Below are 23,061 nucleotides of genomic sequence, written 5' to 3' on the forward strand. Positions count from 1 at the left end.
TATGTACAAGAATATAACTACTATAATACTGCCCCCTATGTACAAGAATATAACTACTATAATACTGCCCCCTATGTACAAGAATATAACTACTATAATACTGCCCCTATGTACAGGAATATAACTACTATAATACTGCCCCTATGTACAAGAATATAACTACTATAATACTGCCCCTATGTACAGGAATATAACTACTATAATACTGCCCCTATGTACAAGAATATAACTACTATAATACTGCCCCTATGTACAGGAATATAACTACTATAATACTGCCCCTATGTACAAGAATATAACTACTATAATACTGCCCCTATGTACAGGAATATAACTACTATAATACTGCCCCTATGTACAGGTATATAACTACTTATCGTGCGGCGCTGTCCTTGGTGATGAGGTTTCGTCTCAGTCTGCACAGACCCATCATCTCTTTGCTCTGATGTGGGGGGGCACTCCTGTTCTTTCTGCAGGCGGACCCCTCGCTCGTTTCCTGCACTGGCAGCCCCCGGCGTGGGCAGAGCATTTTCTCCCGAGTACATTAGTGATATAGACAGGATGTAATTGAGGGATCCGGGAGCCGCTGATCTCCGATTACTGAGGAGTCATTAACTGGAAATTGCCGTTAATTATCCGCAATTATTTCCCTTTTTTATTAATATTTATTTAACAACTGAAATTAAAATCCGCTGCAAAATCTGCTTCTTTATTAATATTGTCCCCCACGTAACTATTAATAAGGGGGCTCTGAGGCTGCAGTGATTATAGGGGCACTGAAACATTTGCTTTATTTCCATCTTTGATACATGGGCAAATAATAAATTTACCTTCATTATACACTGCACGATTCAATGCCTGCTATATACTATATACTGTGTGCAGCACACTGATTAATAGCTGATATGGTGCACACTGCCCCCTGGTGGTGATTCTTAGAACTGCGCCACAATCTACATTACTTATGCAACACTGACATCTGGTGTTTAAAATGGAAACTGCATATCAATTTTCATATATTTTCAGTCCGAGTCTTATCAGGTCGTTTTTTTTCTGTACTTTTTATCATTACCATTGTGAGGTCCATATGGCTCTTGCTTCTATTTTTTTGGGGGTAGGCAAAGGGATGGCTGAGTGAGGCTTCTTAAAAAGAACCAGAATTTTTTTTTTTTATTTTTTTTCATACTAGGCAAGCAGTATGGCTGGATAGAGTATAACTCAAGTAAGAAAATGACACCAGTCTCGCCGTAATCCGATGTTCCAATGCTGAGAAATCCTCAAATTAGCCTGGAAGTGCATTGGGGGCGTGTCAGTGCACTCTAGCATTGACACGCCCCCTCAAGGCACTTCTAAGCTAATTTGAATGTAATTTTAAATCTCGATTTCTCAACATTGGTACATCCGATTACGACAAGACAGGTGTCATTTTTATTGTTGTGGTAGGATCTATACAGTAGGACCAGCAGTATCAGTAGTAAAATTATCCTGACATGTCCCCTTTAACAGTTGGGACTTATGGTTATAGTGAAATTAATATGTTAATAATGTGCAGGAGATTTTTTTTTAAATAAAAAAAAAAAACAAAAAAAACAAAATGCTATCTTTACTCCTGGACATTAATATATTCAGAATTTCATTTTAACCAACTGTTAAAGAGGACCGGACCGGTCAGGATGATTTTACTATTAATACTACTGGTCCTACTGCATAGATCCCATTGCAACAATAAAAATGACACCTGTCTTGTCGTAATCCGATGTTCCAAAGCTGAGAAATCCTCAAATTAGCTTGGAAGTGCATTGGGGGCGTGTCAGTGCACTCTAGCATTGCCACACCCACCCAATGCACTTCTCAGCTAATTTGCATGTAATTTTAAACCTTGATTTCTCAGCATTGGTACATCGGATTACGACAAGATCGGTGTCATTTTTATTGTTGTGATGGGATCAATACAGCAGAACCAATAGTATTAGTAGTGAAATCATCCTGACAGGTCCCCTTTAAGAGTCGGTTAAAATGAAATTAATATATTAAATAATGTCCAGGAGTAGAGAAGACAGCGTTTTGGGGTTTTTTAGTTTTAAAAAAAAAAAAAAAATTCTTCTCTACTCCTGGATATTATTAATATATTAATTTCATTTTAACAAACTGTTAAAGGGGACATGTCAGGATGATTTCACTAGTAATTCTACTGGTCCTACTGCATAGATCCCATTCCAACAATAAAAATGACACCTGTCTTGTCATAATCCGATGTTCCAATGCTGAGAAATCTTCAAATTAGCTTAAAAGTGCATTGGAGGCGTGTCAGTGCACTTGCCACACCCACCTGCAGCACTTCTCAGCTAATTTGCATGTAATTTTAAACCTCAATTTCTCAGCATTGGTACATCGGATTACGACAAGACCGGTGTCCTTTTTATTGTTATGATCGGATCTATACAGCAGGGCCAATAGTATTAGAAGTAAAATCATCTTGACCGGTCCCCTTTAACAGTTGACACTCACTGTTCTATTGAATCATAACCCAACAGAAAAAAGTAAAAACCGAAGATTTTTTTCTAACTTTTTGCTCTCTCCTTTTTGCTGCAGGAATGACTTGTCAAGCGCGCAGTTCCTATGTGGAAAGCGAAGTGCTGTGGGGTCACCGCTTCATGCCGGTCCTGACGCTGGAGGAAGGCTTCTACGAGGTGGACTACGACACTTTCCACAACACCGACGAGACGCCGACACCGACCTCCAGCGCCAAAGAGCTGGCGGAGCTGAACGAGAAGGGCGAGGCGCTGCAGCTCACCTCCACCAACAGCAAAGGCAACCAGACCGCCACCAGTGACTTACAGGAAGAGGCGGAGGTGGAAGGCGCTCCAGTCATCTCCAACGGGGACCTTAGTAAAGTAAAGATGGACGCCTGTGAGTGACGGTGCAAATAAAAAACAAATAGGAATTTTTGGCAGCAATAGACGGATGAAGAGGATTGCTAAACACAAGAGCTATGGGCTAATAGCCTACGCCAAATTACCGTATACTGCACAATTTGACCGGCCATATAGTCGTCTGGATCGCTGTTTAGCAGGACGCTGGGACCTCACAATACCCTACACATAGGGGTTATTATCAGAGACGAGACCACCCCTGCTGTGCCGAAATAAAACTGCCCTACTATAAGCCATTTCCAGGAAAAAGTTGAGTGACAATCAATCAAAAGCAAAAAAGGACCACTTACGGCATGATATACCCCCTCCCCTTAAGAACAGGAATGGTGGCCATAATACTCCGCTTTCACAAAATAAAAGAGCAGACGACGCCTCAAGGACTGTAATGAGAAATTTGGGGCACATACTGAAAAATAAGGGGTTAACATTTGGTAGCCGGTCATCAGACGGCCGGGACCCGTCACCACATAAGGCCATAGTTCTCACTGGACCCCGAAGCTTTATCCGACCACTTTCTCCTTCATTTCCTAAATGAGATTATTTTTACGAATATGGAGACACATTTTGGGGCTAAAAAATATTTTTTGCAATTGGGTTTCATTAAAGGATTTTGCACCATTTGGCTCTTACAGCCTCCGTTTTCCCCTGCTCATTACTGGCTGTAGATGGAGTCAACTGAGAACGTGTCCGCGAGCTCGTTCTCCTGAGCCATATTTTGAGCTCTTCTCAGCCGGTTTCCGATCATATTGGCCGGCACGGTTGCTCAGTGGTTAGCACTGCAGTCTTGTGGTGGCTCAGTGGTTAGCACTGCAGTCTTGTGGTGGCTCAGTGGTTAGCACTGCAGTCTTGTGGTGGCTCAGTGGTTAGCACTGCAGTCTTGCAGCGCTGGGGTCCTGGGTTCAATTCCCATCAAGGACACCATCTGCAAGGAGTTTGTATGTCCTCCCCGTGTTTCCTCCCACACTCCAAAGACGTACGGATAGGGAATTTAGATTGTCCCCATTGGGGCTCTCAGTGTTCCCAAATGTATGTAAAGTGCTATGGAATTAATAGCGCAATATAAATGAATAAATTATTATTATTATATTAAAGTTCAGACAGGCCAGACTCAGACGGCCGGATTGCATTGTCCATGCTTTAAATATTTGCATTTGGGACGTAAAAGAAAGTGGTCGGATAAAGGTCTGGGTGCCGCCTCATGTGGCCGAAAGCCCGTGGCTCGTGACCTCGGCTTATGTATAATAGGTATATATGGGCTAAGTGCGGGTGCTACAGTCACACAAGGAAAATTAACTACGGCCATGCAACCTGCTCCCCGAGTCTCAGGACCCCGATTTTGCAGCCAGCAGGAAAAGTAGGAGCTTGAAAAAGTCAAAAAGAAGCAAAGAGGTTGTAAAAGCCAAAAGGGAAGCGGTAGGTAAAGTAAGAGCTTGTAAAAGTCATAAAGGAGCAAAGAGCTTGTAAAAGCCAAAAAGGAGCCAGGCAGCAAAAGTAAGAGCTTGTAAAAGCCAAAAAGGGAAGCGGCAGGTAAAGTAAGAGCTTGTAAAAGTCAAAAAGGAGCAAAGGGCTTGTAAAAGCCATAAAAAAGGAGCCAGGCAGGAAAATTAAAAGCTTGTAAAAGCCAAAAGGGAGCCGACAGGTAAAGTACGAGCTTGTAAAAGCCAAAAGGGAAGCGGCAGGTAAAGTACGAGCTTGTAAAAGCCAAAAAGGGAAGCGGCAGGTAAAGTACGAGCTTGTAAAAGCCAAAAGGGAGCCAGCAGGTAAAGTACGAGCTTGTAAAAGCCAAAAGGGAGCCAGCAGGTAAAGTAAGAGCTTGTAAAAGCCAAAAGGGAGCCGGCAGGAAAAGTACGAGCTTGTAAAAGCCAAAAGGGAGCCGGCAGGAAAAGTACGAGCTTGTAAAAGCCAAAAGGGAGCCGACAGGAAAAGTACGAGCTTGTAAAAGCCAAAGGGGAGCCGGCAGGAAAAGTACGAGCTTGTAAAAGCCAAAAAGGAGTCGGCAGGAAAAGTACGAGCTTGTAAAAGCCAAAAAGGAGTCGGCAGGAAAAGTACGAGCTTGTAAAAGCCAAAAAGGAGCCGGCAGGAAAAGTACGAGCTTGTAAAAGCCGCAAGGCAGCAAGCAGGAAAAGTAAGCTTGTAAAAGCCAAAAAGGAGCCGGCAGGAAAAGTACAAGCTTGTAAAAGCCGAAAGGGAGCCAGCAGGAAAAGTAAGGAGCTTGTAAAAGCCAAACAAGAAGCGGCAGGAAAAGTAAGAGCTTGTAAAAGCCAAAGGGTGCAAAGTTAATGAAAAAAAAAAAAATTGACAAAAAATAAAACTTTGCCCCCCTCCCAAAATAACCAAGATCAGATGTTTATTTATGCTAAGGCTATATACACACGCTGCATCTTTCACTGCATTTTTGAGGTCACATAGCTGCACCCAAATCAATGTATTACCTTCCCCAGCAAAGTCTATGAGATTTCTATGTTGCTGTCCACACAGTGCATCATTTTTGGCGGCGTTTTTGAAGACACATCAATTCTTTTTTGCGTTGTTCCTGTGTTTCAGAGGATTGACAGATTGGCAGGGGATTGATCCCTGGTATCCGGCCAGCTGCCGGTCCCCATATAAAGCCTATGGGGACCAGAATTCGGCACAAAAGGGTTGGAGAAAGCGCTTCATACTTAGAGTCATCGGTGCGGCTGTCACATTGCTCCTGCAGCCGCTCATTCTGTTCCCGGGGCCCTCATTAGGCTCATACATATTCACCATTTCCCCAGCCCACCGGCATCTGTGATTGGCTGCAGCCAGACGCGTCCCCACGCTGAATGACAGCATCTGACGCTTCCAATCACAGGCGCTGTTTGCGGGTCTATATTGTAAAATTTAAAAAAAATTGGCGTAGGGTTCCCCCCATATTATGATACCCAGCACAGATAAAGCCCCTGGCTACAGGCTGCAACCCCCCAGCCATGCACTTATCTTGGCTGTGTATCAAAATAGGAGGAACCGCATGTGGCTTTTATATTTAAATAAAAAATATATATATAATATATTAATAAATAATATAGTGTGCGGTCCCTCAATTTTGATACACAGCCAAGATAAAGGTCAACTGCTGGGGGCTGGCATTCTCAGGCTGGGGAGACCCATGGCTATTGGGCGCCACCCAGCCTAAAAATATCAGCCTGCAGCTGCCTAGGAACGCCGCATCCATTAGATGTGACAAGCCTGGTGCTTCACGATTGCCCTGGTGCGGTGGCAATCAGGGTAAAAAGGAGTTAACGGCAGCCCACAGCAGCCACTAAGTCCTAGACTAGAATTGGGAGGCATCTATGAGAACCCCCATCACTAATCTGTAAGTGAAAAGAAAAACAAACACCCCAAAAATCCTTTATTTGGAATATAAGACAAACCACCCTCTCTCACCACTTTATTAACCAAAAAAAACCCTGCAGGTCCGACGTAATCCACACACGGTCCCCTGACGCTTCCAGCACGGCTACATCTGAAGTTCACAGCGAGTGCAAATAGAGCGTGACCGCCCATAGAGCATGACCGCCCGCTGTGAGGTTCAGGAAGTGACAGAGCTGCGATCAGCGGTGATGTCACGCAGGTTAGCGGCAACCACAGTTGGAGTCCTCCACTTCTGACTGCAAATCACCTGAGTGACGTCACCACTGATCACGCGGCTTATTTTAGTCACTGCCTGAACCTCACAGTGGTCAGTCGTGTTCTATGGCACTCGCTGTGAACTTCAAATGTAGCAGAGCTGGAATCGTCGTGGGACCTCGTGTGGATTATGTCACACCTGCAGGGGTGTTTTGGGGGTTAATAAAGTGGTGAAAGGGTTTGTTTTATTTCAAATATAGGATTTTTTGGGTGTTTGTCTTACAGATTAGTGATGGGGGCGGTTGCATAGACTCCTCCCATTACTAATCTAGGGTTTAGTGAAAGCTGTGGGCTGCCATTATCTCCAACTCCTTATTACCCCGATTGCCACCGCACCAGGGAAACGGGAAGAACTGGGTCAAGCGCCAAAATTGGCGCATCTAATGGTGCCACTTGTGGGGCAGCTGCGGGCTGCTATTGTTCGGCTGGAAAGGGCCAAATAACATTGCCCTTTCCACGCTAATAATTTCAGCCCCCAGCTGCCTGCTGTACCTTGGCTTGCTTCAGAAAAATGAGGGGGGGCCCACATTTTTTAAATAAATCACGAAAAAAAAAAAAAAGTGGGATCCCCTCTATTGAGCCATTAATTCTATTCAATCAATTATCCTATCATATGTAGTTTCTTCTTTAAAAAAAAAAAAAAAATGCGCGCGGCAAAACGTCAAGCGTTTTTTGGGCCACAAGCTGCGTTTTCTGTGACCACAGGAAAAAAGATACACTTGGGAAAAAGATGCAGCGTGCGAATATAGCCTAAAGGTTCCAGAATTTGCTCCTCTAGGGGGCACAATGATTATATTACTCTTCGGGGTCATGACGGGATGTACAGGTAAGTGACACCCGGCCCTTGGAGACCTACGAATCGTCAGGAGGCATGTGCCGGATTTCTGGAGCGGCACAGATCGGGTAAGGGGGGGTGCTGAGGTCACATTACACCGGACCCTTGCCTTTCTCAGGAGGTCTCAGTGGTGCAGCCTCAGGCTCGGGCCTAGTCCTTGTGAAACATTTTTCACATCTATACCCTGTCTCTTTAGATCACGTCCCCTTTTTTATGCATTTTTATACTGCAGTGTTTCCCCAGTTCATCAGTATGTTCTCGGGGGGGGGGGGGGGTTACATAAGGTTTTACGCCCACAGGGGCCTTATAGTGAGTGACGCAGACTGTATAGTGTGAACTAATGCATACGGCATCTAAAGCTTCAACCATAAAGTAGAAATCCTGCAAATAAACCCACTGCAGTTCAGAGCGTGGCCATGAGGTGGCAGCAGAGCACTGTGAATATATATACACGCCCGCCTATTACTCCTGCATCGTCCGTCTCCCGTTTTTTCCGTGTCTAATAAACATTTACTATATAACATTTGCTGTACGAGTGGTGATTTCCGAGCTCCCGGCTGAAAAGTAAGGAGTCAGTGAAGCCGCAACGTTTCCAGGTTTTTAATTTTTGGACATAGAAATAAATGCACTAGATGATCTCTTCAATGTTGAGCAGCGCAGGGGGGGGGGGGCGCCGGACGGTTTCCAGCCGACACGAGGAGGCGACCCCGGATGAGTGAAGGGTCCGATCCCACAACAGGAGGAGCAGCTTTATATCTTCCCGGGGTAGGTGCCGGCTTCTCTCTGCTCGTCCCACTTCTCCACCTGCGGAACACAAGACATGAGCGGCGCTCGGAGGACGTCATTGACTGACACACGAGGGGGGTTAATGATCCGGTCATTCGTATAACATGTACAAGAGGAAGGAAACATTTCCCACAAAAATGTTACTTTAGCCCCAAATTTTCCCTATTTACAAGGATAAGAGGGATACCCTATATGTGGTGGAAAGCTACTGTTTGGGCGCACAGGAAAGATCCAAAAGGGAAGGTTGTACCAATTTGACTTTTGGAACCCCAACTCGTCTGGAAAAACTGTTACCTTAGCCCCAAATTTTGCCTATTTACAAGGATTAGAGGGATACCCCATAGGTGGTGGAAAGCTACTGTTTGGGCGCACAACACAGGTCCGAAAGGAAGGTTGCACCAATTTGACTTTTGGAACCCCAAATTACCTGGGGAAAAAAAAGTTACTTTAGTCCAAATTTTCAATATTTACAAGGGTAAAAGGAGAAAATGTACAATAAGATTTATTGTGCAATTTCTCCTTAGTACAGGAATATCCCATATGTGGTGGAAAGCTACTGTTTGGTGCAGCCTTCCCCTCCGTGCGCCCAATTGGATTTTTGGAACCTCAAATAGCCTGGAATTGTTAGCAGACGCCATGTCAGGTTGGGAGAGCCTCTTATGGGCTAAGATAGTGGAAACCGCCACAAGTGACCCCCTTTTGCAAACTAGACAGATAATGGAATTTAACTAGATGTTTGGTGAGCACCTTCAACCCTTAGGTTCTTCCCAGAAATGTATAACATTGAGCCATGAAATATATAATCATTTTTTCCACAAAATGTTCTTTCAGCTCTAAATTTATTTCCACATTGGTAAAGGAAAAAAATGTGCAATTTCTCATGAGTACAGGGATACCCCATGTGCGGTGAAAATCTACTGTTTGGGCGCATGGAAGGGAAGGTTGCACCAATTGGATTTTTAGAACCCAAAATTGTCTGGAATCATTAGCGGACGCCATGTCAGGTTTGGAGAACCCCTGAGGTGTCTAAATAGTGGAAACCCCCATAAGTGACTCCATTTTCCAAGCTAGACCCCCTCAAGGAATTTATCTGAATGTTTGGTGAGCACCTTCAACCCTTAGGTTCTTCCCAGAAATGTATAACATTGAGCCATGAAATATATAATCATTTTTCCCACAAAATGTTCTTTCAGCTCTAAATTTATTTTCACAATGGTAAAGGGAAAAAAATGTGCAATTTTTCATGAGTACAGGGATACCCCATGTGCAGTGAAAATGTACTGTTTGGGCGCATGGATTTTTGGAACCCCAAGTAGTCTGGAATAGTTAGCGGACGCCATGTCACATTTGGAGAGCCCCTTATGGGCCTAAATAGTGGAAACCCCCAAAAGTGACCCCATTTTGCAAACTAGACCAATAAAGGAATTTATCTAGATATTTGGTGAGCACCTTCAACCCTTAGGTTCTTCATAGAATAACATTATAACCTTGAGCTGTGAAACATATAAACATTTTTCCAACAAAAATGTTCTTTCAGCTCTTAATTTTTTACTTCTACAATGGGAACAGAAAAAAATGTGCAACTTCTTATGAGTACAGGGATACCCCATCTGCGGTGGAAGTCTACTGTTTGAGCGCACGGCAGGGATCGGAAGGGAAGATTGCACCAATTTGACATTTGGAACCCAAATCATCTGGAATCGCTAGATGCCATGTCATATTTGGAGAGCCCCTTATGGGCCTAAATAGTGGAAACCCCCACAACTGACCCCATTTTGCAAACTAGACCCCTCAAGGAATTTATCTAGATGTTTGGTGAGCCCCTTCAAACCCTGGGGGCTTCATAGAAATCAATATTGAGCCGTGAAAATGAAAAACATTTTTCTCATAAAAATATTCTTATAGCTCCAAATTGTTGTATTTCCACAAAGGTAATAGAAAAAAAAAATTGCAGAGAACTAGGGAAACGCGCGTCGGGACCAAGGACGGCACAACCGCTACCAACCAAATACAGGTCAGTTTTGCTGCGCTCCACTCCTCATTACTATCGCTACACAGAGTGATCGGATCTCGGTTGTAATCCCCAGAGACATAGTGCAGCCGCAAGCTCCGGGTGATACACTTATAGAGATCCGACTACAAGGGAGAAAGCCTCCAGATATTTAGGAAATAGCAACAGTTTTCTTTGGGTGGAGGCTTACTATAAGCCATGAACGGTTATTGCAGCTAGCTGAAACCCATTAATGCGGTATTGGAGCCAGTCCAGTGTGATTAAAAACTGGACCCAATTGTATACATATGTGTAGTTTGTATATGGAATTTTAATTGGAATAATTAAATAAAAGAATATTATTGAGGTTAAGCACCATCCCCAGTGTGTTTTTCTCTGTGGTGTTTGCAGTTATCAGGTGTAAATCCTATGTAATGGTGGCTCTAGAGTTGGACAAATGATGCAGAGTACAATTTGTTGTACAATTTCTCGGGAGTACGCAGATACCCCATATGTGGTGGAAATCTACTGTTTGGGCCCACGGCAGGGCTTGGAAGGGAAGGTTGCACCAATTTGACTTTTGGAACCAAAATTGTTTGGAATCTTTAGCGGACGACATCTCACATTTGAAGAGCCCCTGAGGTGCCTAAATAGTTGAAACCTCCACAAGTGACCCCAGTTTTCAAACTAGACCCCCCTCAAAGAATTTAGATGTTTGGTAAGCACATTCAACACTTATGTGCTTCACAGAATTTTATAATATTGAGACATTAAAGAAAAAAAAAAAAAAAAAAAAAAAAAAAAATTTATATATATCCCACAAATGTTCGTTTAACGCCAATTTTTTTTCCTGCAAGGGTAACCGAAAAAAATTGCACAACTTACAAAATTTGTTGTGCAAATTCTCCTGAGTACACTGATAACCCATATGTGGTGGCAATCTACTGTATGGGTGTACAACAGGGCTCGGAAGGGAAGGAAAGAGCGCCTCTTAAATTTTGAACCACCATTTTGGCTGGAATCGTTAATGGGTGTCATGCCACATTGGCAGAGCCCCTGAAGGTGCCAGAACAGCAGAAATTCCAACAAGTGACCCCATTTTGGAAATTACACCACTGTGGGAATTTATCTATGGGTGTAGTGACGATTTTGTCTTTGGGAAAACACCCATGGTGTCAAACGCAGCGAATGTTGCACAATTAAATATTGCCAATAAAGCCCTTGTTGTGCCCAGTACATTATAGTGCCTAGTACATTGTGCCAAGCTCGTGCGTCTGAAAACCTGCACACCTTAAATTAAGCAGGCTCTCCTCACTACAACAATGCCAAACATGTGGACACTAACTGTGGTTTAGGCACATTGTAGGGCTTTTGGATGTGCAAATTTTGGATTTCTTTTTTGAGGGGGGGCATAGCGCTTTTCCAGAGCTTTTTGCTACCGGTAACGTGGACGTCCCCTATACTTCCGTTAATAGATGACGGACCTGAGTGGGCACTTGTATTTTTGTGGGTTGAGTTATATGCTATTTGGTGCCAATTTTGGTACAGAGCATTTTGCATCAGCTCACATTTATCCTGTGCTCTATGCTGAGCGCTTACATCGAGTTTTCACCTACATCTCCGAAATACGTGGTTCAGGTCAAACCATTCACTAATATGGCAGTGGAGTTACTCCGGACTCAGTTTGGTCTCTGTTCAGTGGTGTCCATATTTTCAAAAAGTAAACAAACAAAAAAAAAAAAAAAAAAAAAAAAAAAAAAAGTGTTGATCGCACTTTTGTGAATGCCTAAAAAGAGGCGCAAAAAGATGGACACCGCCAGACCACAGGCCAGACGTGAGGTCAAAGTGACTCCCTCGGTCTCAGTGAATTTTCCTTTGGGAATTTTGTCTGAATCTCATTTTTCAGAGATTTACCTGTCATCTCCAGTGTAAGTGCTCAGTGTAGAGCGCAAGATAAATGTGAGCAGCTCTACACTGCGATCTGAGGGAGGCAGAAAGAGCAAAACAGTAACAGTTGAAGAATTGGTTTCAGTTATTTCTCACGCCTTGTGGTATAAGTGATCAGGCGGCTTTATTTCTCGGGTCAATATGATTACGTGAAGACAGTTCCTCGCTGCGAGAGCCGGGTCTCGGCTTTCACGTAAGACAAACCCACGGTGTCTTTGTGGACACAGCTCCTGTGCCCGCATAAAAGAAGTCACTGATCAGGAACCCCTCCCAACCACGATATATGGGGTCCTTCATAGGTTATTTAGGGGGTAAGGGGTGACCCCCCTGATCTCCGCCGGCTGCTGCACTCCAGTTTAGGCTGAGGAGCTGCATGAAAAGGCAACATCAGAGGAGCGCAAGGACCATGAAACCGGATTCGGCCACCTTCACAGCAGCATGCGAGACCACACGCCTCTAATCTAGTGCAGTGGAGGTTGGTCACCTTGACAACAAGTTAGAGGCTTTGAAGTTAAAAATCCCTCCATTTTTGAGAACAGAGGTGATTTTTTTTTTAACCTCTTCATAGGCTATAATAACTTATTTTTCCCCTCCTTACAGAACCTTTTACAATTTTTCTGTCTATCGCCGTAAGAGGGCTTTTTTTTGCGGAAATAGTTCTACTTTTGAATGACACCATTCAGTGTATCATATGATGCACTGGGAAGGAGGAAAAATAAAAATAAAAAAAAAAGTCTGCTGAAACTGAAAAAAACAAAAAGAAATTCCCCAAAAGAGGGACTGAACTAAGTTTAAAAAAAAAAAAAAAAAAATTATACATACATATATACATATATACATATACACATATATATAATAAAAATAAATATATATATATATTATAAAATAAATATAATATATTAAACTATATATTATAAAATATATATATATATATATATATATATATATATATATATTTTATAAAATACATAGATATATATATTTTATAATATACTATATTTTAGAATAATATACAGATATATTTATTTTATAAATATATATATATATATATATTACATATATAATATATTAATTATATTATATATATATATATATATATATATATATATATATATATATATATATATATATATATATATATATATATTATAATCTATGAATATAATATATGAATATAAATATTCATGTTCTTTACTAGTCCTCTTAAGGAACTTGAAGCGGTGATCATCCGACCACCTGTGCTATACATTGCAGTGCATAAGCACCGCTGTGTATAGCAGAAATTATGGTCTCCTATAAACGCTGGCCCCGGGTCGGCGTTCACAGGAGAATTGTTATGACAGACAAGGGGGCTCATGAGCAGACCCCCGGCTTTTATGACAACCCATCTATCCCACCATGGGCGCACCGACTGGGACAGGTAATGACGGCCATTGACACTACAATGACCTAACATCTCGACTCCTGGTGCAAAAGTGAGAAGAGCTGGATGACATTCCTATGTAATGACGGCATCATGGACGCACGAGAGATCCTGACAGTGAGCGCTGTTGGGATACGACATCCCCCCTGATCAGGGGGTCCCCAGTATCACTTACCCAGGAATTGGGGCACATGGACCTGTAGACGCGGTAGTACCAGTCACATGGGGCGGGGTCAATCCCTTTTGCGTTCAGTGACTTCTGGCATCGGTGAAAATCTGAGAAGAAACAGAAGAATCCAGTAAATAATCAGCAGGTCAGGTCTGGGGAATCGTCTTATCTGCGGCCTTATGTGACATCATGGGGGGTACCTTACAGCCACCCAAACCTCAGCACAACCGACATCCGCAGCCACATGCTGGGAGCTGTAGTCTTACCAAAGCTGGAGATACAAAGGACGGGTAGAAGTAAAACAATGCAAATCTGAGAAGAGATTTACTGCAGAGGAGATGAACAGGAGTTACTGAGCGGCAGCCATGGTGTGAGCGCAGCTCCGCACAGATCACAGGTTAATAAATAACCTTTATAGACACCAGTAAGAGGCTCCGAGAGCAACCGGACCCACAGAAAAGCACCAAAAGCAGGAATACGGGGGAGGGGGCATTACTGGGCGAATGTAATGTATGTACACAGTGACTGCACCAGCAGAATAGTGAGTGCAGCTCTGGAGTATAATACAGGAGGTAACTCAGGATCAGTACTGTATGTACACAATGACTGCACCAGCAGAATAGTGAGTGCAGCTCTGGAGTATAATACAGGAGGTAACTCAGGATCAGTAATGTAAAGTATGTACACAGTGACTGCACCAGCAGAATAGTGAGTGCAGCTCTGGAGTATAATACAGGAGGTAACTCAGGATCAGTAATGTAATGTATGTACACAGTGACTGCACCAGCAGAATAGTGAGTGCAGCTCTGGAGGATAATACAGGAGGTAACTCAGGATCAGTAATGTAATGTATGCACACAGTGACTGCACCAGCAGAATAGTGAGTGCAGCTCTGGAGTATAATACAGGAGGTAACTCAGGATCAGTAATGTAATGTATGTCCACAGTGACTGCACCAGCAGAATAGTGAGTGCAGCTCTGGAGTATAATACAGGAGGTAACTCAGGATCAGTAATGTAATGTATGTACACAGTGACTGCACCAGCAGAATAGTGAGTGCAGCTCTGGAGTATAATACAGGAGGTAACTCAGGATCAGTAATGTAATGTATGTCCACAGTGACTGCACCAGCAGAATAGTGAGTGCAGCTCTGGAGTATAATACAGGAGGTAACTCAGGATCAGTAATGTAATGTATGTACACAGTGACTGCACGAGCAGAATAGTGAGTGCAGCTCTGGAGTATAATACAGGAGGTAACTCAGGATCAGTAGTGTAATGTATGTACACAGTGACTGCACCAGCAGAATAGTGAGTGCAGCTCTGGAGTATAATACAGGAGGTAACTCAGGATCAGTAATGTAATGTACACAGTGACTGGACGGTTGATTGAGATCCCTTCTATATGCAGTAGGACACTGCGCACAGATGCCACTTCTCTTACCCAGGTAGTTCTGGACACAATGTTTGGTCTGGTTTTGATTTGGAAATCGGGCATCGAATGGAGCGGTTTTGTAGTTCTCAATCTTAGTACGGATCTCGTCTCCCATTTTGCTCGCTGGAAAGAAGAAAAAAAAAAAAAAAAAGAAGAAAAGAAAACATATGATAACACACACACATACACACACACACACACACACACATATATCCGTTCACTCCTGCGCCGGACAAACCACAACTCAGATGTGAGAAACCGATCTAATATCGTTCCTTACAGCCGTCGTCCTGTGTTGGATCACGATTGGTCGTTTATCTGTAGGATCCATCAGTGGGTCCCATCGATTATGAGAAGGCGAATTTTAATTTTCTTCATCTATTATACTTTTATTTTTACCCTTTGAAATCTGTGCACAAATTGCAGATTTATCACACAACCTGAAGGGATTCCTGGTGCCAAGAAAGTGAATGAGAATCCTGAAGTCTCTGCACACGTGGCTATTTTTTCCATGCAGATTTGGTGCAGATTGTCAATTCTTTCAGCGTTATTGCTTCAGATTTCACACTCACTAAGGCTTTGTTTACACAGGATGTTTTTTGCAAAATTTTTTTTTTTTTTGCAAAAAAAAAAAAAACCCCAGCAAAGTGTGCTTTTTACTGCCAATAAGGCACGGTGGGTCCTGACCTGTGGGGCCACGAGTCTCCTCCGCAGAAAACCGCAACCGCCCGTGTGAAGTTGCGGTATCTCTTCTGTTCTCCCTGCAGAGGACACTTGCAACTCCGCAGCAAACAATTGACATGCTGTGGCCTCGGAAAACCGCACCGCAGGTCAGTTCATTCTGCAAACTGTACACACACAGTGGGCACGAGATTTCTATAAATCCCATTCACTGTGCTTGTACTGTACAACATAGTGTTTTGGACACAGCTGAAGCCTGCTGCCTCCAAACACTGATCGTGGGCACGCAGCCTTAGAAAAACAGCAGTTTTCCATTTTGGGCAAAAAAAAACAAACAAAAAAAGTGTGTTGAGATTTCTGTAATCTCATCGGTTTTGCTGGTTCTGAATAGGCGAAGAAAAAAAAATATTTGCATAAAACAATGGGGAGAAATCTGCACCAAAAACTGTTTTTCCGGGCAAGAGATGCAAATTTCCGCCTCAAATACTTAATGAACGCACATGCACTTAGGTGTCAGCATGAAAAAAAAAAAATATTACTAAGTTTGTAACAAAAATATATTTTTAAATAAAGTAGATAAAAAAAAAATTAAAAACCAAAATTAAAATAAAAAGAGAAAATGAAACAAAAATACAAAAAAATGAATAAAATACAAAAATAATTTTTATATATATATATATATATATATATATATATATATATATATATATATATAATGTTACAGTAATAGAACTAAAATGAAATATAAAAATAAAATTATATAAAAAAATGATTATTAATATAAGATAGTAATATAAAAAATACACAAAATGTAGAATATAAAAAAATAAAATGAAATATATGTATAAAAATAAATAAAATTGTAATATAAATAAAATGAAATTATAAAAATGAAATATAAAATGAAAAAATTATCTAATAAAATGAAACAAATAAATACTGTAAATATAAAATGAAATAAAAATATATAAAAATAAAATTGTACTCTAAAAATAAAATTAAATAAAAAAGAAAATAAAACCTAAAAATAAAACACACACACATATATATATATATATATATATATATAAATTAAAATAGTAAAATAAAAAAATAAATATAAAAAGTATAGTCATAATTTAAAAAAAATATATAGTATAAAAATAAAAAATATTACAAAATAAATAAAATAATCGAGTGTTATTTGTGACTTTTTCCATCTGTGGAGCTTTGTGGGGGGTTGTTTAGGTGATGAGCGGTAAATTTTACTATTTTTGGGGTAACAGTTTTTTTTTTTTAAATCACATTTTATTGTAGAAAAAAATCTGCAATTTCCTATTTTATTTTTTCACACATTCTGCACGAGTGACACAACTTTTTGCTTTTTTTTGGGAAGGGATTTCCAGAGACGCATCAATACAAAAGACTGTTTATGGTTTTAGATATTGTATTATATATATATATATATATATATATATATATATATATATATATATATATATATATATATATATATATATAAAAATAAAGGATGGAGCTGCTCATGAAGGGTTAATGAAGCAGTCCCGTTGAGGCCGCTGCTCGCTTATGTCACCTTGTATCTCCCCCCAGTGAATTGTCCCTTTTAGTGGGGCTTCCCTGTACGTTTGCACTCATTCTCCCCAGTCGGTAATATAACCCTCCGCCGGCCCGTTCCCTCCCCCCATATACTACCCGGTGCTCCCCCCGCCCCGCACCGCTCCGCGGCCTCTCACCTCACGATCTGCCTCCACACACCCGCTTCAATGTCACAGCTCGCACAGACCGGAAGTGCGGCTTTCTACCGGAAACTCGTCACACCAACTGAGGGCACTAAGGAAGGGCATTGCGGACTGCACGCCGGGAGTAGCGCGGTGACGTCATGCACGCGGGTGACACGTAATTTAACCTCATGAGCTGCCGCTGCGGTTGAGGGTGCGAGTGCGACGAGAAGGCGGGAATCTGACTGGGCAGGCGGCGAAGGGGTTAAGACAGCTTGCGTCGTTATTGGCCGATTGGGCTGTTGCTAGGGCGGATTGTCAGGCGCCATTTTGTGCGTGAGGAACGTCACATAGTCCTCTGACAGGGCGGAAAGCGGGGAGGAGGAGGCGCCGCGTCCAGCGTGTGCGAGAGGAAGGCCCCCCCCAAAAATAACAACAATGTCACCGAAAAGCTGCACACCTTTACTGCCCTTACCAAGCAATATCCCTCCTATTGAGGCCCCTAGATTCTCCTTTCATTGCAGCCAGAAAGTGTGCCCCCCAAACACTGTATGATCCCCCACAGTGCCCTCCACAAGCAGAGTATGGCGACCCTACTGTACAACTACGCCAGCAATGAATGGTGACCCCCTAACACTGTAAGATCCCCCAACTGTGACCCCCACACAGCCCTCCACACAGTATAATGGCCCCTAATATCCCTCCAAATAGTATAATGCCCCCACACAGCCCTCCACACAGTATAATGGCCCCTAATATCCCTCCAAATAGTATAATGCCCCCACACAGCCCTCCACACAGTATAATGGCCCCTAATATCCCTCCAAATAGTATAATGGCCCCACACAGCCCTCCACACAGTATAATGGCCCCTAATATCCCTCCAAATAGTATAATGCCCCCACACAGCCCTCCACACAGTATAATGGCCCCTAATATCCCTCCAAATAGTATAATGCCCCCACACAGCCCTCCACACAGTATAATGGCCCCTAATATCCCTCCAAATAGTATAATGGCCCCACACAGCCCTCCACACAGTATAATGGCCCCTAATATCCCTCCAAATAGTATAATGCCCCCACACAGCCCTCCACACAGTATAATGGCCCCTAATATCCCTCCAAATAGTATAATGCCCCCACACAGCCCTCCACACAGTATAATGGCCCCTAATATCCCTCCAAATAGTATAATGCCCCCACACAGCCCTCCACACAGTATAATGGCCCCTAATATCCCTCCAAATAGTATAATGCCCCCACACAGCCCTCCACACAGTATAATGGCCCCTAATATCCCTCCAAATAGTATAATGGCCCACACACAGCCCTCCGTACAGTATGACGGACCCCACACAGCCCTCCACAGAGTATGACGGACCCCACACAGCCCTCCACAGAGTATGACGGACCCCACACAGCCCTCCATGCAGTATGACGGACCCCACACAGCCCTCCATGCAGTATGACGGACCCCACACAGCCCTCCACAGAGTATGACGGACCCCACACAGCCCTCCACAGAGTATAACGGACCCCACACAGCCCTCCATGCAGTATGACGGACCCCACACAGCCCTCCATGCAGTATGACGGACCCCACACAGCCCTCCATGCAGTATGATGGACCCCACACAGCCCTCCACAAAGTATAATGGCTCTTACTATCCTCCAAATAGTATAATGGCCCCCACACAGCCCTCCACACAGTATGACAGACCCCACACAGCCCTCCACACAGGATAATGGCTCTTACTATCCTCCAAATAGTATAATGGCCTATATGCAGTATAATGGGCCTCCACACAGCCCTCTATGCAGTATAATGGCCCCTAATATCCCTCCAAATAGTATAATGGCTCCCACACAGCCCTCCACACAGTATAATGGCCCGTAATATCCCTCCAAATAGTATAATGGCTCACACACAGCCCTCCGCTGATATTTTTCCATATAATATTATAAAGCCCCCATATAGTATTATGCATCCTCATGTAGTAGCATATAACCCCCATATAGTTTAATGCACCCCCTTAGTCGTCTGGCCGAAGTGATTAAATACATACTCTCTTCTCCTCATTGTCCCGCTGCTCCGGTCTCCTAAGCGTGTCCACTGTTCTGCCGCTCTGCACAGTGGAACACAGTAGTGATGTTATCGTGCTCGGCTGTGCTGGCATGCCAAAGCGCCACAGACACAGCAGGAAAATGATGATAGAGGGAGCGCTCCACTACCCCTCTCATCACTGCTTTCAATTGTATCCGCATCTAAGATGCAGACACAATTGAAAGTGCGATCCTCACTGCCCCCTATATACAAGAATATAACTACTATAATACTGCCCCTATATACAAGAATATAGCTACTATAATACTGCCCCCTATATACAAGAATATAACTACTATAATACTGCCCCTATGTACAAGAATATAGCTACTATAATACTGCCCCCTATGTACAAGAATATAACTACTATAATACTGCCCCCTATGTACACGAATATAACTACTATAATACTGCCCCTATATACAAGAATATAGCTACTATAATACTGCCCCCTATGTACAAGAATATAACTACTATAATACTGCCCCCTATGTACAAGAATATAACTACTATAATACTGCTCCTATGTACAAGAATATAACTACTATAATACTGCTCCTATATACAAGAATATAACTACTATAATACTGCCCCTATGTACAAGAATATAACTACTATAATACTGCACCCTATGTACAAGAATATAACTACTATAATACTGCTCCTATGTACAAGAATATAACTACTATAATACTGCTCCTATATACAAGAATATAACTACTATAATACTGCCCCCTATGTACAAGAATATAACTACTATAATACTGCCCCCTATGTACAAGAATATAACTACTATAATACTGCTCCTATGTACAAGAATATAACTACTATAATACTGCTCCTATATACAAGAATATAACTACTATAATACTGCCCCCTATGTACAAGAATATAACTACTATAATACTGCCCCCTATGTACAAGAATATAACTACTATAATACTGCTCCTATGTACAAGAATATAACTACTATAATACTGCTCCTATATACAAGAATATAGCTACTATAATACTGCCCCCTATGTACAAGAATATAACTACTATAATACTGCCCCCTATGTACAAGAATATAACTACTAGAATACTGCTCCTATGTACAAGAATATAACTACTATAATACTGCTCCTATATACAAGAATATAACTACTATAATACTGCCCCTATGTACAAGAATATAACTACTATAATACTGCCCCCTATGTACAAGTATATAACTACTATAATACTGCTCCTATGTACAAGAATATAACTACTATAATACTGCTCCTATATACAAGAATATAACTACTATAATACTGCTCCTATGTACAAGAATATAACTACTATAATACTGCCCCCTATGTACAAGAATATAACTACTATAATACTGCTCCCTATGTACAAGACTATAACTACTATAACACTGCCCCCTATGTACAAGAATATAACTACTATAATACTGCCCCCTATGTACAAGAATATAACTACTATAATACTGCCCCCTATATAGAAGAATATAACTACTATAATACTGCCCCCTATGTACAAGAATATACCTACTATAATACTGCCCCCTATGTACAAGAATATAACTACTATAATACTGCCCCCTATGTACAAGAATATAACTACTATAATACTGCCCCTATGTACAAGAATATAACTACTATAATACTGCCCCTATGTACAAGAATATAACTACTATAATACTGCCCCCTATGTACAAGAATATACCTACTATAATACTGCCCCCTATGTACAAGAATATAACTACTATAATACTGCCCCTATGTACAAGAATATAACTACTATAATACTGTCCCTATGTACAAGAATATAACTACTATAATACTGCCCCTATGTACAAGAATATAACTACTATAATACTGCCCCTATATACAAGAATATAACTACTATAATACTGCCCCTATGTACAAGAATATAACTACTATAATACTGCCCCTATGTACAAGAATATAACTACTATAATACTGCCCCTATGTACAAGAATATAACTACTATAATACTGCCCCTATATACAAGAATATAACTACTATAATACTGCCCCTATGTACAAGAATATAACTACTATAATACTGCCCCTATATACAAGAATATAACTACTATAATACTGCCCCTATGTACAAGAATATAACTACAATAATACTGCCCCTATATACAAGAATATAACTACTATAATACTGCCCCTATGTACAAGAATATAACTACAATAATACTGTCCCTATGTACAAGAATATAACTACAATAATACTGTCCCTATGTACAAGAATATAACTACTATAATACTGTCCCTATGTACAAGAATATAACTACTATAATACTGCCCCCTATGTACAGGAATATAACTACTATAATACTGCCCCTATATACAAGAAGTCAAGAATATAATTACTATAATACTGTCCCTATGTACAAGAATATAACTACTATAATACTGCCCCCTATATACAAGAATATAACTACTATAATACTGCCCCTATGTACAAGAATATAACTACAATAATACTGCCCCTATGTACAAGAATATAACTACAATAATACTGTCCCTATGTACAAGAATATAACTACTATAATACTGCCCCTATGTACAAGAATATAACTACTATAATACTGCTCCTATGTACAAGAATATAACTACTATAATACTGCCCCTAAGTACAAGAATATAACTACTATAATACTGTCCCTATGTACAAGAATATAACACGTGTCCCTCGTGTCCTCTGATTTGTTACTATCTAAGGTAATGTGCAGTAACACAATGATTCGGCGTCAGCCGTTGGCAATACTTACAATACTTTTCTCTTTCTGATATCTGGAGAATATAGATTTCCGTGACATGTAATGACTGGGTTTATCTGTTACTTTTCAGCAGTCACTTGTGATCCGGCTGCTGAGGACAGGAGGTCGGGCAGAGGACGAGGAATCATTACTGCCCCAGCTTGGTATGCAGAGTATTTAAAGATCCCGCTAGTACATAGCTGCAGTCATATGCCGCTATCACACTGCTGCCCTCAGCTCTGCCCACTTCTAAGGATACCTTTGCTCTAGTAAAGTGCTGTGCATTCAGCACTTCATCATCATCAGGAGGTGGGATAAAACTTACATCTATATCCTCAAAAAAGATGTCCAGACGTATCACCTAACATATCCAATTACTTCACATGGTTAACGGTATTATATTTCTAATGGTATTATATCTGTATTATACTCCAGAGCTGCAGTCACTATTCTGCTGGTGCATTCACTGTGTACATATATTACATTACTGATCCTGAGTTACCTCCTGTATTATACTCCAGAGCTGCACTCACTATTCTGCTGGTGCAGTCACTGTGTACATTCATTACATTACTGATCCTAAGTTACATCCTGATTTATACTCCAGAGC

At 41.5% G+C, this 23,061-nt stretch overlaps 2 protein-coding genes across 3 annotated transcripts in view; one reads left to right on the forward strand and one right to left on the reverse strand.

Moving 5' to 3' along the window:
* The window catches only part of LOC142256494 (G protein-activated inward rectifier potassium channel 4-like), a 94,534-nt gene extending 86,592 nt beyond the window's left edge, over positions 1-7,942 (forward strand). The window contains exon 3 of the mRNA XM_075328212.1: positions 2,593-7,942. Within this exon, the coding sequence (XP_075184327.1) occupies positions 2,593-2,918 (326 nt within the window). The 3' untranslated portion in view covers positions 2,919-7,942. The remainder of the gene's footprint in view (positions 1-2,592) is intronic.
* A 59-nt stretch (positions 7,943-8,001) lies between these two features.
* Positions 8,002-22,483, reverse strand: COX6B1 (cytochrome c oxidase subunit 6B1). 2 transcript variants are annotated; one of them, XM_075328214.1, is made up of 4 exons: positions 22,464-22,483; positions 15,175-15,288; positions 13,738-13,838; positions 8,002-8,220 (listed from the first exon to the last, which is right to left on the reverse strand). In XM_075328214.1, exons 2-4 carry the CDS (start codon positions 15,278-15,280, stop codon positions 8,167-8,169), a joined length of 261 nt encoding a protein of 86 aa, XP_075184329.1. In that variant the 5' UTR covers positions 15,281-15,288; positions 22,464-22,483; the 3' UTR covers positions 8,002-8,166. The 2 variants fall into 2 exon arrangements, with proteins under 2 accessions (XP_075184329.1, XP_075184328.1); XM_075328213.1 differs by lacking the exon at positions 22,464-22,483 and adding an exon at positions 17,580-17,686.
* Between the last annotated feature and the right edge of the window lie 578 nt (positions 22,484-23,061).

The sequence above is a fragment of the Anomaloglossus baeobatrachus genome, chromosome 11, assembly GCF_048569485.1.
Source record: "Anomaloglossus baeobatrachus isolate aAnoBae1 chromosome 11, aAnoBae1.hap1, whole genome shotgun sequence".
NCBI lineage: Eukaryota > Metazoa > Chordata > Amphibia > Anura > Aromobatidae > Anomaloglossus > Anomaloglossus baeobatrachus.

Coding starts and splice junctions, on each gene's coding strand:
- COX6B1 (XM_075328214.1), bottom strand. CDS start 15,280: ATGGGAGACGAGATCCGTACTAAGATTGAGAACTACAAAACCGCTCCA. Junction 13,839..15,174: donor TTGTGTCCAGAACTACCTGG/GTAAGAGAAGTG, acceptor GTTTCTTCTCAG/ATTTTCACCGATGCCAGAAG. Junction 8,221..13,737: donor CCATGTGCCCCAATTCCTGG/GTAAGTGATACT, acceptor TGTGTTCCGCAG/GTGGAGAAGTGGGACGAGCA.